Raw genomic sequence first — 17,111 nt, forward strand, 5'->3', positions numbered from 1 at the left:
GATTTTTAAAATTAAAATTGTCTTGTCAATCTCTTTCTAGGAAAATTTTTTTCTAAGTAGAAGATAATTACTACAAATTCTGCATTTTGGAATCAGTGATAGGTTCAGCTCTTAATGTGAATCATATGCCAAAATCAAGATAATCTGCCCATTTATTATGTAAAAATTGTTCGTATTAGATTTATGATTCTCAGTGTAGGGAATTGAGAAAGGCATTTAGATGCCAATGTTTTGCAAGAGCCACTGTACTATATGCAAATGCTAAATTCAATATATTTCTGAGATATGGCTGATGACCTTCTGCAAGGTTGCTGCATTTAATGTGCATGATACTGATGGTGATGCACAATGGTTGCTGGTTACCCCAGGTGCCTGAATGTCCCTACTGCAACAGGTCACACAGTGGTCCTAAGATGGCGACGCCACCTCTGGGGAGGATCACAAAGGTTCTATGCAACAACCTCTACAGGAGTCACACACACCACTTACTGTGGCAACAAACGTAAAACATCAAACAATCTCTAAATGGTTCAGGGCCCTAAAAGGACAAGTAAGGGATCAAGGAACCTATGCTCTATTTTTCCTCTAATTCAACAGGATAAACTATAGAAAGTATTTCATTATATTATAGTTCAAAAGCAAAATTAGAATTACATGTAGAACTTTCATGTTAGAAGAAGCTATTATCTTTATAAATTTTCTTCATATTAAAATATGATTGAATCAATGAGATCATTCTCCAAACTAATTTCAATAAGACAGACCTGGTAAATGAGAAATGTTTGACAGTGAGGTTATGAATTTCTATAAGTCTTGATTTCTACTGGTCTGAATGCTTTTTCTTAAATATATGACCTTAGATAGATACCAGATTGAACATCTTGTATGATGGTGGTAAAATTTAGTGTGCACATTAGCAAATTTAAGTATCATAATATAATATATCCTGTCATTGAAAATCAAAGTACTATAACAAAAATATAATATACACATAAAATAATTAGATAACTGAACCAAATAAAATGAGGAGACTAGTTCATTGTCCTTGGTGCATTTCTATATCTTACCATTGCTCTTTAATAGAAATTATTAGAATAACAATTAACCCATAATAATTATAAAACATATTCACCAAAAGGGAGTCCCTAGTTGGAATGATTCACCTTAAGGTTGGTAACTATACTTTATAATAATGAATTTCTAATCAGCATACAATACACTACATATTTGGAAGAAGTCAAAAATAGATTTTAAGGAAACTGTACTCAGTTAAGAATCTGGTAGAAGGGAAGCAGCAAACAAAGCCATAGATTTCAAAATAGATACTTCACTGGTCCTCTTTTGGTTAAGTATTTCAAATAGTCCTTTTTACAAAATGGCCTCCATTGCTAAGCTAGAATAGCCACACATTAACTGAAAATCAAATCTCTCTGGAATTAAAATTTTAAAAATTATACAATCTAATATTTAATATGTTTGTTCTGCATCAAACTATAACACAGTGATTTGAAAAAGATCTTCTATTTTGAAAATTACATGCCTACTTTGTTTTCTTGAAATTTGTGAATGAATTTAGAACTTAAAAGGTATTATACATTACATTATTTAGACCACAACTATGAAGAGATAGATTTTGAAAATTTAAGACTTACCTGAAGGAAACTTTGAATTAATATCCTCAATAAATAATCAAAGATAAATACAAATTATGAGTATTTTGGTACACATGATAAGATTTTTTAAAATACAGCTCATTGCTAAAAGTTTTAGAAATTGCATTCTCTAAGAACGACTAAGTACAACATACACAAAATTATTTTCCTTTTGAGCAAGAATGCATTTAGCCTGTTTCCATTGCTTACTGGCATTCCCTTGACAGCAATTCCAATTAGTAAAACGTTCCAAGAAAGACACGAAATAGGAGAAATATAATCTTAAACTACAGCATTTGAGGAGGTCATATAGTCCTCATACTTAATGTTTCAATAGGAAGAAATTCAATTAATAGCCTCATTGTACTATCCCTGTGGCTTTATTATACGTAATAGTACTAAAATTTCCCCTTTGTTATGATTGGATGAACCGCACCCTATATGGCAGATACGACTCATGCAAAATCACAAAGGTTCCCTCTATATTTGGCCTCCACTTGTATCGGCTTCCCATAACAGCCCCCAAATAATAGGAAGTTATGTAAATTAGTGTATTTTATTTTATCCATTATACAATTATACCACGCAAACAAATCCTACACTGACTCAGAACCCATATCTCTTGCCATGGGAAAACAATGGTAAGGTTTAACATCATATTTGAAAGAGAATACGAACTAGAAAATATTCCTAATAAATTGAGTCAAAACACCAGCATATATTTCATAAAGGCTCTAATGAGGTTGGTGGCAAAATATAATACACGATGACTTAACAGGAACCACCTGACTATTCTGGTACCATAGGCACTACAATGACTACCTTTTTGGGTAGCAAACCACCGTAAAACAAGTTGAAAATAATTGTACTGTAAATGTATATCATTGACAACAAAACCTATGCTGAGTATATTCATATTGCATCAGTTATTCTCTGAAGATAGAAGACAATTCAAGGTCAAGTGAAAAATAACCAATAACTCCAATTCTTTGCCTTACCACCTCCCGCTGTCCACTCAAAAAACTTAACATCTTACTTAATTAGTAGTGTGTTTATGTTTAGATAATTATAAAATTGTTGAAAGACATAATATAACAGAAGGTTTGTTTTGTTTGAAAATTATATTATTTGGGGAGGAAGGATAACTAGAGGAAGAAGCTTGTGTGGTGTGGTTAGCATGGTTAGATTTCAATGGGAAAAGGGGTATTTAGACCTAGTATACAATATGTTTTTATTAGAAAAGAACATTATCTTTTTATTGTTATCAATTGCTCTTAAATTTTTCTTTAATACAATTTCACAGCAATCTCAAGAGGATACACTAAAGGCCCTTGATTATATATATTCTAAAGAATGTATTGTATCACAAAGATACACATCCAATAAGATTTCTTTTTTCATCTGAAATGTATAAAGATAATTTTCCATGCTGACAGTGCACATTTCATCCACAAGTTTGAGGAGTCAAATGCTACCACAGCTGGGGGTTATTCTGCCAAATGGCTTCCAACAGGGACTACAGAGATGTGGGCTAGGAGGCATGTGTGTGTGCAGGAAAAAGCAACAGACCTGATGGGAAATAGCCCTTCTCTGGAGTCATTTTTATCAATTACCATCTGAGTGATCTAATCAAATATAGTCTAACGAAAACAGCAACACTAGGAAGGAAAAGCAAATATTAAAACAGCTGCTTGATTACCTACAGAGATTAAAACAAAAAGCAAGGAGTGAGGCTGATGTATTTCATAGGGATTTGCTAAGGCTGAAGGGAGGGGTAAGGGGCAGATACCTTAAAAAAATCCATCATGAAAGGAACTGAGACAAGATTATAAAAAAGGGGGCCAAGTTATAGCACGCCATGGGATTTTTAATCTGGCTACCTGTGGTTTCTGTAGTTAAGGCTTTATTCATCCCAAAACGGGGAGATGGGGGGGAGAAAAACAAAAAAAATCACATTTATATGTCAGTTTTGCAAATGATCAAACAGCGTGCATCAACAAGAATAAGAAGAAAACATTAAACGCTGATGACTTTTTAAAAACAGATACCCGTTTTATCAAATATTATTGATAATTACCTGTGCATCTCGTTTCTTGAACTCCTGAATTTGATCTTCGTGCTCCATATTGGCAGCGCGAAGCTGTTTTTCCAGGTTTTCAATTTCCCGTTCATGGTCTCGGACTAGGCTATCCTTCTCTGCGTTATGCTGCTGTAATAGGTGCGTCTTCTCCTGTTCATGCTCCAGCTTCAGCTCTACTATCTGATTGGACAATGAGGAGGACAGTTCATCAACAGAACATCCTTGTCGTCATGACAACTCATGTACAGCTTAATTTTTCTCTAATTTGTCCAAGTTGAAAATTTTTATTTTTGCATCATTATTACCTCACCCTTGAAATACTCTCATTTGTTGGGGTGGTGGTTATACAAACCTCCTAATATTCAAAATAGTTGGGCATATTCAGTAAATCCTTCTGCAATCTGTTGACACAAATGTCTGAACATTGAAAAAAATTATCTCGAATGCTAGTCACTTCCTCCCCAAGAATTCGGGTATCACTGATCAGCAATGGTTATAAATGGTTAATAGTCAGTACGCTTTGCTTTTTGCTTAAATATACACATGTAAAAAGCAGCAATTAAATCGATCAGTTTTCTTCATGATTTACAAATAAAAGATCGGAGCTAAATACGCATCTGAATTCTTGTATATACAGTTGTCTTTTAAAAAATAAAATGATAAATTTCAAAGCTCCATTATCTCGTTGTCAGCTACGGTATACCAACATAAACAGATGTTCTGTGTTCCAGAAGGGCACCTGCTGTGCTGCAAGCTTGCGCCATGATTTCATAAAGAGCATTCTATTCTCAGGATCCTTTCCCAGTCCACTCCACACTGGAGACTGTGACCTTGGCCAGTCTTAGCCTCTCCCTGCTAGACTGAATGGCAGCCCGAGACCAAGGGCCTGGTTGCCGCAGCTTTGATACTAATCCTCCCAGACTGTGCACAATGGCACCCTACCTGGCCTGCAAACTATAGCCAGCCAGGCTGTCTTTGAAGCAGGTGATGAATAGGGGACGGCAGGAAGCCAGCTTCCCCAGTGAACTCCAGGCCACACAGCTGCTAAGAACAGTCACTTGGATTTTTCTTCAGTTTTGGTGGATTTCAGGGGGAAAAACTGCTGTTATCTAGAATATGTTGTGTTATTTTCGGCGTGAGAATCCATCTTCAAAAAAGCTAACAGTAGGAGCCTGCTCCAAATCGATCTTGTTTCGTGCAATGAATCACCAGACTACCTTATCTTAAAGCTATAGCATTCATTTCTCCAGGCATGCACACTGCACTAAATTTCAGAAGTTTTCTTTTTTAAATTTGAAATTCTTATCTCCTTATGACAAATCAAGAATCAAAACACAAATGAAATTTGCTTTAAAACATGGGTTTCAAAATGTTTTCTTAATGTGATTAAAGAGGAGCTGGTACCATTTCTTCTGAAACTATTCCAAACAACAGAAAAAGTGGGACTCCTCCGTAATTAATTTTATGAGGCCAGCATCATCCTGATACCAAAACCTGGCAGAAACATAACAAAAAAAGAAAATTTCAGGCCATTATCCCTGATGAACATCGATGCAAAAATCCTCAATAAAATACTGGCAAACCAAATAGAGCAGCACATCAAAAAGCTTATCCACCATGATCAAGTCGGCTTCATCCCCAGGACACAAGGCTGGTTCAACATACACAAATCAATACACGTAATCCATCATATAAACAGAACCAATCACAAAATACACATGATTATCTCAATAGATGCAGAAAAGGTCTTTGATAAAATTCAACATCCCTTCATGCTACCAACTCTCAATAAACTAGGTATTGATGGAATGTATCTCAAAATAGTAAGAGCTATTTATGACAAACCCACAGCCAATAGCATACTGAACGGGCAAAAGCTGGAAGCATTCCCTTTGAAAACCAGAACAAGACTCTCACTACTCCTATTCAATATAGTATTGGAAGTTCTGGCCAGGGCAATCAGGCAAGAGAAAGAAATAAAGGGATTCAAATAGAAAGAGAAAAAGTCAAATTGTCTCTGTTTGCAGATGACATGACTGTATATTTGGAAAACCTCATCGTCTCAGACCAAAATCTCCTTAAGTTGATAAACAACTTCAGCAAAGTCTCAGCATACAAAATCAATATGCAAAAATCACAAGCATTCCTATACACCAATAATAGACAAACAGAGAGCCAAATCATGAGTGAATTCCCATTCACAATTGCTACAAAGAATAAAATACCTAGGAATACAACTTACAAGGGATGTGAAATACCTCCTCAAGGAGAACTACAAACCAGTGCTCAAGGAAATCAGAGAAGACACAAACAAATGGAAAAATATTCCATGCTCATGGATAGGAAGAATCAATATCGAGAAAATGGCCATACTGCCCAAAGTAATTTATAGATTCAATGCTATCCCCATCAAGCTACCATTGTCTTTCTTCACAGAATTACAAAAAACTAATTTAAATTTTATATGGAACCAAAAAAGAGTCTGTATAGCCAAGACAATCCTAAGCAAAAAAAAAAAACAAAAAAAACAAAGCTGGAGGCATCATGCTACCTGACTTCAAACTATACTACAAGGCTACAGTAACCAGAACAGCAAGGTACTGGTACCAAAACACATATATAGATCAACGGAACAGAACAGAGGCCTCAGAAATAACGCCACACATCTACAACCAACTAATCTTTGACAAACCTGACAAAAACAAGCAATGGGGAAAGGATTCCCTATTTAATAAACGATGCTGGGAAAACTGGCTAGCCATATGCAGAAAAATGAAACTGGACCCCTTCCTTATACCTTATACAAAAATTAACTCAAGATGGATTAAAAACTTAAACATAAGACCTAAAACCATAAAAATCCTAGAAGAAAACTTAGGCTATACCATTCAGGACAGAGGCATGGGCAAAGACTTCATGACTAAAACGTCAAAAGCAATGGCAACAAAAGTCAAAATTGACAAATGGGATCTAATTAAACTAAAGAGCTTCCATGCAGCAAAAGAAACTATCATCAGAGTGAACAGGCAACATACAGAATGGGAGAAAAGTTTTGCAATCTATCCATCTGACAAAGAGTTAATATCCAGAATCTACAAAGAACTTAGACAAATTTACGAGAAAAAAATAACCCCATTAAATAGTGGATGAAGGATATGAACAGACACTTCTCAAAAGAATACATGTATGCAGACAACAAACATACAAAAAAAAGCTCATGATCACTAGTCATTAGAGAAAAGCAATCAAAACCACAATGAGATACCATCTCACACCAGTTAGAATGGCGATCACAAAAAGTTAGGAAACAATAGATGCTGGAGAGGATGTGGAGAAACAGGAACGCTTTTACACTGTTGGTGGGAATGTAAATTAGTTCAACCATTGTGGAAGACAGTGTGGCAATTCCTCAAGGATCTAGAACCAGAAATATCATTTGACCCACAATCCCATTACTGGGCATATACCCAAAGGATTTTAAATCATTCTACTATAAAGACACATGCATGGCTGGGTGCGGTGGCTCATGCCTGTAATCCCAGCACTTTGGGAGTCTGAGGTGGGCGGATCATGAGATCAGGAGATCGAGACCATCTGGCTAACATGGTGAAATCCCATCTCTACAAAAAATACAAAAACAAAAACAAAATTAGCCAGGCGTAGTGGTGGGTGCCTGTAGTCCCAGCTACTCAGGAGGCTGAGGTGGGAGAATGGCGTGAACCCGGGAGGGGGAGCTTGCAGTGAGCTGCGATTGTGCCACTGCACTCCAGCCTGGATGACAGAGCGAGACTCTATCTCAAAAAAAAAAAAAAAGACACATGCACATGTATGTTTATTGCAGCACTATTCACAATAGCAAAGACTTCGAACTAACTCAAATGCCCACCAATGATAGACTAGATAAAGAAAATGTGACACATATACACCACAGTATGCAGCCATAAGAAATGATGAGTTCATGTCCTTTGCACAAACATGGATGAAGCTGGAAACCATCATTCTCAGCAAATTAACACAGGAACAGAAAACCAAACACCCCATGTCCTCACTCATAAGTGGGAGCTGAACAATGAGAACACACGGACACAGGGAGGGGAACATCACACACTGGGGCCTGTCAGGGGGTCGGGGGCTAGGGAAGGGATTGCATTAGGAGAAATACCTAATGTAGGTGACGGGTTGATGGGTGCAACAAACCACCATGGCACGTGTATACCTATGTAACAAACCTGCACATTCTGCACACGTATCCCAGAACTTAAAGTATAATTTAAATAAAAGAGTTGGAAAATCAACAATATATTTCTAACCATAAATATATTATTATTTAGAAGAAGAAAAGTATGCAAACTCTTGAACATATACACTTAACAACAATAAAATAATGTATGAATAATAAGGCAAAATGTATTTTGCATCTCAGAACAGTGAAGTGTTATAGTGATTTATATTTATTTAAAATTTAGGGGTTTTCCCCATATTATTCTACTATTGGCAATATTCAGAAAAAATAGTATAAACATTTTCTCCTAATAGATACTACACTGAGTAAGAAAGTTTTCTTTATTTAAAATGAATGTATATGCTTTGTTCTGTGTCTCACACAACTATGTTAATCCTAACAAAAGAGATATTTCAAATTGTATTGCTGTTATGACATTTTGCTCAGGAAGCTGAGTGAATGAATTACGGAGCTGGAATATTTTTAGTTCTTGGACACGTTATTTCTACTCAGTGTTACACTACCAAGGATCATTATAATAAAATTATACACTTGAATCAAAATCATTTAAGTATGTAACACACTGAAGGGAAATGGGAGGTAGAAAGTTCTACTGAGATCTTCTTGAAAGCCTCAGAAATATTGGAAGAAGGAATGTGACTTAAAACTGATTAAAAGCAAAATATTTTACAATATTCTAGAATGAGAAAAGTAACCAAATGAGCTATAACTGGGGCAAAAGAATTGCAGAATTTTCTCCCAACAGAAAACACATGACTAGAACTAGCTGTGAGACCATTAGTAATGATACCTCCTTGTTCTGGTCTCTATTAGTAATGCACTTTCACAGTAACTTTCTAAACAGAGACATTTGAAGTTTCTTATAGACCCATGAATGATCATGCCCATGTTCAAATTTCACTTTACTCGTTTTTAAAAATCAGGAAAAAAATGAAATAGTGATCATCACATTTCAAGCCTAAACATAAATAGTCATAAATGATTATTAGTTTGATATTTTGCCAGGGCCTATTGCTCAGTGATTCTACTTAATGAACAAATCTCAAGGTTGCCAAAGCCTTTTAAATATCATTCACTTTTACCTCTCCTGCTTGAGTGGAGAATAATTTTCAATTTAAAGTGCAATAGCTCAGGCTTCTCTGCTAAGTCCAACACTATGTGGCTAACTTCTGGATGTCATGAGCCCTTTCTGGTCTTTTCCTAGGCTTCCGCACTGTCAGTATCTTCTGGCAGGGGTGTCTTCTCCAGATAAATGGTAGAGTCCAGAGGAGAAACCCTAATGTTGGGGGAATATCTTGACGATGGTATTCGTAACTGCAAAGGACATCTTCAAGGTAGATCTGTAAATAAAAAGTTTTACTGGCGCCTAACCCCACCCGTGTAAATAAATGTTAAAAGAGTCATTTGGACTTTCCATTTGTCCTTTACTTGTGGACACATCTCAATGGTAAACACAAAATAGCACATCTTCTTCGTGATGGACTAGTAGATACTTCGGTTGACCAACAGTAATGTCTAACGGAGTTAATGATGACCAGGAAGTGGTAAATTCTGGACATTTTAGAGGACATAAGAGCAGACAGAACCCACAAAATGAGTATTAAATGGTTAATAAGCCTTCTAAATTAAGGGGTGTGGGGTGTCCAGACCCATAATACATGCTACAAGGGAGAACTGGAGGCATCATGATCAAGGACCCTGCTTAATTAAGGCTGGTTAAGGAGTTCCCTATAATAAAAGAGGGAAGGCTTCAAGTTCCACAATCCAAAAGCACTGAGCTATGAGACAGATAACAACACTGGGTATGTGCCCACCGTAAACATATTAAAGCAGACTGGCATGTCTTCCAGGGACAATGGTAGTGTCAGCCCTCACTTGCAAGCACCTGGTGGTAACTGATAGTCCTCTGAGATGCTAGGGTTGACAGCTTGTGGTTGGGGTTCATCACCTAGAAAATACTGGGTTGACTTGTAGGAAATTGTCATGGGTCAAAACAGAAGATGAAAAAGGGGCCAGATGCAGTGGTTTACACCTGTAATCCCAGCACTTTGGGAGGCTGAGGTGGGCAGATCATCTGAGGTCAGAAGTCTGAGACCAGCCTGGACAACATGGAGAAACCCTGTCTTTACTACAAATACAAAATTAGCAGGGCATGGTGGCACATGCCTGCAATCCCAGCTATTCTGGAGGCTGAAGTAGGAGAACCGCTTGAACCCAGGAGGTAGAGGTTGCAGTGAGTCAAGATTGCACCATTGCACTCCAGCCTGGGCAACAAGAGTAAAACTCTGTCTCAAAAAAAAAAGAAAAAGAAGAAGGGTCCTGCTCCATCCACTATGCTACTCCATAACACATGCTGAACTTGAAATTCAAGAGTAAAGTTTTCCAGTTCTGAAGTCCCTAAAAGCATCAGCCTCCATTTCAGAACAGACGAAATCCTTCTACAGCTTGATGATGATGTCTTCATTCCAATTGAACTTTCATGTAAGCGCCTAAGGGCAAGAGCACATTCTAGGTCCCAAGAAAGACCAAGATGGAGCCACTGGCCATCCAAGTCCCAAGGGATCTTGGGATATATATTTTAAGTCCTGGTAACTGTTTTACAGTGAAATTAGTGCTAGCAAATATGGCCTGAACCACTTTTAATAATCATTTAAAGAAACAGAAAAGGAAATGGAAAAAGTCATTTCTTCTCGATATACAATATGTAGAAGACTAATACATCCCAATAACATAACTTAATGTGAGGAACACCAGTGCTAGAAGCATAAATTATAGAAGGATGCACTACAACACATTGAAAAGGGGAAATGATGGTATAAAACACTAACCAAAATAATCTTGAAAGTAATCAAATTACAAACTCTATATTCTACATAGCCCTGGTGTGAAAATGGGCTAAAACTAGAGAAAGTAGGGAGAGTGGTTCTCCATATTCTCTGGCTAGAAAAGGAGGAAGAGAGGCAGTCACAGTTAGATGCCCTGGGGTTATATCTGTCCTACAACTCAACAATAATTCCTCTCCCTTAAGTGAATAGAAATATGGAAGTTTAAGAATTTGGAGGGACTTAGAGGTTAGCTAGTACAATGTTAATCTTAATCTAAAAACCTTCCCTATAAAACCATGATGGTTGGTCATTCAGCTGCTGCTGGAATGACTTTACCAACAGGAGAATAACTGTATTCCAAGAGAAACCGATGCCTCATACTGAACATACTTGGCACTGAAACTTCTGGGTAAAGATAATAGGGAAAACTGAAAATTGTGAAAAGAACAAAAACAAATGTTTAATATAGAACATGAGAACATTCACTGGCAGTGAACAAACAAGGAAAGAAGAATAATAACTTGGCCACAAATTTCAAAAGGAGGTAGTTAAGGAAAGAAAGAGAAGATTCTGATATGGTTTCATGAGACATACTCTTTTGTCCCTATACCCTAGAAGTAGAACTAGTAAGTTAAAATTACACTGAGGATTATTTTCCAGTATCCCAGTTTTAGAGAAAAATGAACTGAAGATGTATCATTCAGTTGATATTTTCCCTCTTCTGCCTGGGTGGAAGATAAGGAGGACAATTTCAATGGAGTAAAAATGGCTACTGGAGAGAGATAAAGTTAGGAAAGTAGGACACTGGGGCTGATTCTCTCTGATAGAACATAAGATTTAGAGTTCACATAAAAAATAAAACACTCTCTAATACATAGAAAAACCCCAGTGTAAGACATTAATAAATTGTTAAAAGACAGAGCCAGTATCAGTTTCTCTAACAGAAGTTGTTCAGAACTGCAACTAAGCTCTTTTTCTCCATCCCTATCACGATTTCATAAAAAAAGTAAATGCAATGAAATACCTGTGCCTTCATACTGAAATTCAGAGGAGGGCAGACAGGCTGAAAAGTAGTCAAAGAGAATTCATGAATATTATATCAGTCCGTTTAACAGATTTGGACACAGGTGCCCACGTTAAGCCCAAGCAAGATGAGGAAGAAAAGTATGAAAACTAGAGAAACATCAATTACATTAGGAGAAAGGTGAACTTAGCAACAAAGAAGAGGAAAAGAAGAAAGTAAGGAAGAGGCCCATCATTAAAAACCAGAAACAATTATAAGAGAACTTAATAAGAACATGAGTGTAATGAAAGAATAATGCAAGGATAACAAGATAAAACAACAGAATTAACTAAGGACCCAAATAACTCCATCACAAAATTGATTTTAAATCAGAAACAATGAGCGGAATAAACATGGTGAAAAATCAAATCATTGACATAGATAAAGGCTTGAGGTAATCATAATAAAGGTCCAGGAAAAAGACAAAGAGAAGCTAAAGTAGAAAGAAAACGTGAAAAGAAAATCCATGTAAATACAGACTATGGTATCCGAAAATTTCCCTAAAATGAATGAAGAGATGAGTTTGTATATCAAAAAGACACACTGTAGACCAAGAAAAACAGATTCCAATTGAGGAAAAGAAACATGAAAAAAACTCAAGGCCATAGTCCCCAAACCACTCTTAAAAAAACAAAACAAAACAAAACAAAAAAAACAACTTGGGGATAAATTTCAAGCAAGAGATGACCAGAGAAGCTGTTTTAAGACCAATGTTTGCACCAAAAGGCAATGGATGATGTGTACAAAGTGTCAGAGGAAAAAAGAATGATCAAAAAATTTTATGCCCAGCTAAGATATCCTTCACAAATAAGAGAACACATAGTGATTCTCAAGCATGCAAAAACGCAGTGAATACAACTCTAAGCCCTTCTTGGAAAAGCTACTTGATGAAATCTCAGTAAGTCAATAAGAGACCAAAATAAGAACTCAGGTATGAAGCTGTGTAAAAATCCTGGTGGTGAGCACATAATTGATTTAAATAAAAAGCTAAGTTTATGTAACTGTGAGAATTATGGTTGTGAAACAAAATATAAATGTTATAAACTTCAACAATGTATGAATAATACTATGGTTGACAAAATAGACTGATATAAGTAGGTGGAAGGAAGTACAGGCAGTTTAATTTTTCTCTAATAAGGAGTAACTAATGCCTTCAAAACTGAACCACAAAATTTAAAAATCACTCTAACTTGAATGTATTTTTAATTTCTAACATTCTAAGAAATAATCTCTTACGTAGTTAAAAAAATGTTTTTCTAAATTTTAGAAATCTTTCCATTTCCACTGGGCACAGTGGCTCACTCCTGTTATCTCACTTTGGGAGGCCAAGGTGAGATGATCACTTGAGCCCAGGAGTTTGAGACCAGTCTAGGCAATGTACCAAGACCCTATCTCTATAAAAAATAAATTTTAAAAAAATGAGAGAAATCTTTCCATTTCCCTTGTTTCTTCAAATAATTTCACATGTAATTTAATATTTTAATTAAAAGTGGCAAAAGTAGCACGGTCCTGTTTCTAGAAAATTGTTTCTGTCTATATATCTACTTTTCTTCTATTTATCAATCTCTCATAGAAATTTCTAGAATAATGCTCATCTAAGATTAATAGCAGTTGCTTCTGGAAGGTAAGATTTGGGTAAAATTTTTGCTTTCTTTTTTGTGTGCAGGACCACGTCAAATGCCAGCAGCTCCCTTTGGGGGCAATATTTACTCCTGGTGGCAGTGCAAGACTCTTAAACAAGGGATGTGGTCTCTCTTATGACAAATGTGTTCTGGGTCTGTGAACCGACTCAGATCTGGGAAACTTGGTAGATGACTATGATTTTTCCACCCTAAGTGGAAAACTGTTTCAATTTCACTCACCAGTTCTGGACGTTTTTCTTGATGTTGTACAAGCCAAGTAGTATTCTCACCGGCTCTCTATCTTATCTCTCAGAACACAGCTCATTATCACCACAGATCCCTGCAGGGCAAGACACCTGAAGGGCCTATCTAGCCTTACTGTCCAGTACAGTAATCACGTCTACCTTTCATCTGATATCCGAGTGCCCCACATAGTGCCTGCCATTTTGGAACCCAACTTTCCTCCCAACTTTCCTGTTGGAAGTCAGCAGCTCAGTTCCATAGCGCATCTCCTACCGTCAGCCCCGGAATACACAGGAAACCACCGTGGAGCTGGCTCAGTGCTATCAGTGCCCCTCCCACCAGTGCACCTTAGCACCCTAGTAAAGGCCATATCCTCTAGGCCCTGTCATGCACTGGCTTCTGTAGCCTAAAACAACAAAACTGCTCTCATATTCTCACTTTTCTGAAACTTTGACCCTTCCCCCATAGTAAGCCAAGGCAGTTCTGTCGTGACTGAAGTGGCAGGGAAGTAAGTAGCAGAAAAGACTACTGCCTAGTAAAAATCACAAACAATTATCAACATGCCTCATTTAAAAAAAATAAAGATGAAGGACAGTTCAAACATTGTAAACTCTATCCAAAATTATATTGATCATCAGATTAACTGTTCAAGGGACACATTGCTTTAAAGCGTTGGCATTAATAGACAGAGACTTTTCTACAGGGCTTGCCAGGTAACACTTTCCTCTCATGTTCTACTCAAGGGCTCTCTGCAGAAAACCTTTGCTTCTTGGTTGTAAAATTTAGTACTAGTTTTAATAGGTTGGTGCAAAAGTAACTGTGGAAGTAATTGTTGTGTTTGCCATTACTTTTATGGCAAAACCCGCAATTACTTTTGCACCAACCTAATATATAGGTCATTAAACTCATGATGTTAAGATGCATACTAAGAAATAGGCAACAGTTACATCATACTAAGAAATAGGCAACAGGTACATCAGGCCCTGGTATTTTTCATGTAATGAGATATATATTTAACATCATCAGGTTATGTCTGAACAATTTGCGTCTGCAAAATTGCACACTTGAAATGTCAAAATAAGTTACTAAATTTGTTAGAGCTGCAGACATTTTGTGCTAATGGGGCAGAGTCTACCATAAAGGCAGTAGTTTCACTAGACTGATTTCATATCCTCACTAAAAGATGTTGGAATCTTTCTTTTTAGTCACAGTTATATGATACAAAACGTGCTATTGGATACTTCACTATACGAGAAAGACTCCCTTAAAGACAAAACTAAGGACATATGCAATCTTCTCTGAGTCTCTGGAGTCAGAGTAAAAATACATTTTAGCACAGAAAATACTACAATCTGGTCTGACTTTCTGAACACTTTAATAGAAATAGGCACAAAAAAATTGTAAAAAAGCAGGCAGTGTGTCAAGAACAGAAATAGAATGTGTCATTTGGGGATGGCCATGTGGCTCCCAGATTAGATATTTGCTACAACAAAAAGGGCCATCCATGAAATCTGTCAATCAACAGTTCCGTTTAGGTATGGAAGTTCTCCTTATTTAAAAGTTTAATGTTGCTGTGATAACCGCTGTTAGAGATGGCACCAGGGCCTGCCAGCATACACTGCTTATTCATTCCTTTTCCTCTCCAGCCAACCATCAACAGCCAGGACTACTGCCTGCTGAAGCTCCCGAAGCTCATGATACAGGGAAAGCAGAAGGCTGGAAGCACAGCTGTGATTAGCAAGCTGATAGATGAAGCAAGGCTGGAAGCAGGCGCTATCTCCTGCAGTTATCTTCCCATTTAACACTTCAAAACACTTCTCTGGCACCTGTAGGTGATGAGTGACAATCACCCTGAGCTTTTAAAACTTTTTGAAAAATGAGCTATTACTTTCTGTGTTTTTATCGGCCAGATCTCAGCTGAAACTCAGGAAGAACCCAGAGAGTCCAATGCTTCAAAAGGAGTTTTTGTTTTCATGGTTTAATAATGGACAACTTAAGCCACACAAATTGAGAGAATTAACTAAATTTAATTAACATTAATTAACTAATTAACTAAATGAATGAACTCCATATAGATGGAGTTCAAAATTTTTAGGAAAAAAAGTCTTAACTGTATATTTTAATTCATTTTGCTTTATGTGTTTCTCTAAAACACATTCAGTTCTCAATGAAATGTCCATGTATTAATCTAGTATGTCACTGCTTTTGAATGAACATGAAATATAAAAATCATGTAAGTTTGCCAGTTAGAGTTCATAATTTAGAAGGACGAATAGGTCAACCGGGTTATAAACTCCTCCGATATATAGCACTATGTCTTTACTTTCTTTTTACCTTCCTTATCTTGCCTACCACAATGCTTTGTAAATTATTCATCATTTTGAATGGAACAAGGTAGCATTCGAAAAACAGAACTACAAGTAGGCTGAGACAGCTGCTTCATCTTCCCCATCACCAAATTGGCTGGTCCACAGGCAAAAACCCTGCCTTACCTATGGATTGGACGCATGGCTGGCCTTGCAGCTACCTAAGGCGAGTTCCTTCATCTGTACACTGGATTCCATCCTTTCTTGCCAAATTAAGCATGTTGCTCTTGAAATTATCCCACCACTCTCTGCATCATCAATATTTCCTTCTCCAGTGGATCAGTCTCATCAACAAGCAAACATGTCTTTAGTGTATCTCATTTTTAAAAAACTTTCCCTTGACCCCATAGGTCCCTCTAGATACCACCCATTTCTCTGCTCCCTTTTCTTTCAGAATTCCTCAAAATGGCTGCTCACAACCCATTGTCTGTCCACTCACATAATTCAGGCTTTGGTTCCCACATTCTGCTGAAACCAGTGCTGTTGAGGTGGCTGAAGACCTCGCCATCCAGCGGTCAGTTCTCAGTCCCCATCTAACTTCCCTTCTTGGCAACACCTGAAACAAGTGGTTACTCACTTCCTCCTTCCTGAAACACTGCACATGGCTTATGGGAAATCCCACCTTGTTAGACTTTCCTTTTACCTCACTGGTTGCTCCTTCTCAGTCTCTTTTGCTGCTTCCTCCACCTCTTCCTCGTATGTAAGTGTTGGCAGCCCCTAGACTCAGTCCTAGAAGTTCCTTTCTTTCCTCTCTACTCATGGCTCAGTGTCTGTCACCACCATCCACCGGGCTGCTCAGCTGGAAAACTTTTAGGTCACATTTTAGCCCCCTCTTTACCTTACGTTCTATTTCACATCCATTGACAAGTCCTGCCTGCAAAACAGATCCCAAATCTGACGACTTGCCATCTCCCCCACCATTCCCACCCTAGTTCCAGCCCGGGTAACCTCTAACCAGCCCACTGCAATCATCCTCTAACTAGGTACCAGCCCACTGCAATCATCCTCTAACTAGGT

The 17,111-nt window shown here is 37.3% G+C and overlaps 1 protein-coding gene across 7 annotated transcripts in view; it reads right to left on the reverse strand.

Annotated features, from left to right (window-relative positions):
* The window catches only part of CEP112 (centrosomal protein 112), a 558,138-nt gene that overhangs the window by 267,610 nt on the left and 273,417 nt on the right, over window positions 1-17,111 (reverse strand). For all 7 annotated transcript variants that reach the window (XM_023212015.3, XM_023212013.3, XM_023212018.2 and 4 more), the window contains one exon: window positions 3,730-3,912. In XM_023212015.3, coding sequence (XP_023067783.2) covers window positions 3,730-3,912 — 183 coding nt within the window. The remainder of the gene's footprint in view (window positions 1-3,729; window positions 3,913-17,111) is intronic.

The sequence above is a fragment of the Piliocolobus tephrosceles genome, chromosome 16 (assembly GCF_002776525.5).
Source record: "Piliocolobus tephrosceles isolate RC106 chromosome 16, ASM277652v3, whole genome shotgun sequence".
NCBI classification, from domain to species: domain Eukaryota; kingdom Metazoa; phylum Chordata; class Mammalia; order Primates; family Cercopithecidae; genus Piliocolobus; species Piliocolobus tephrosceles.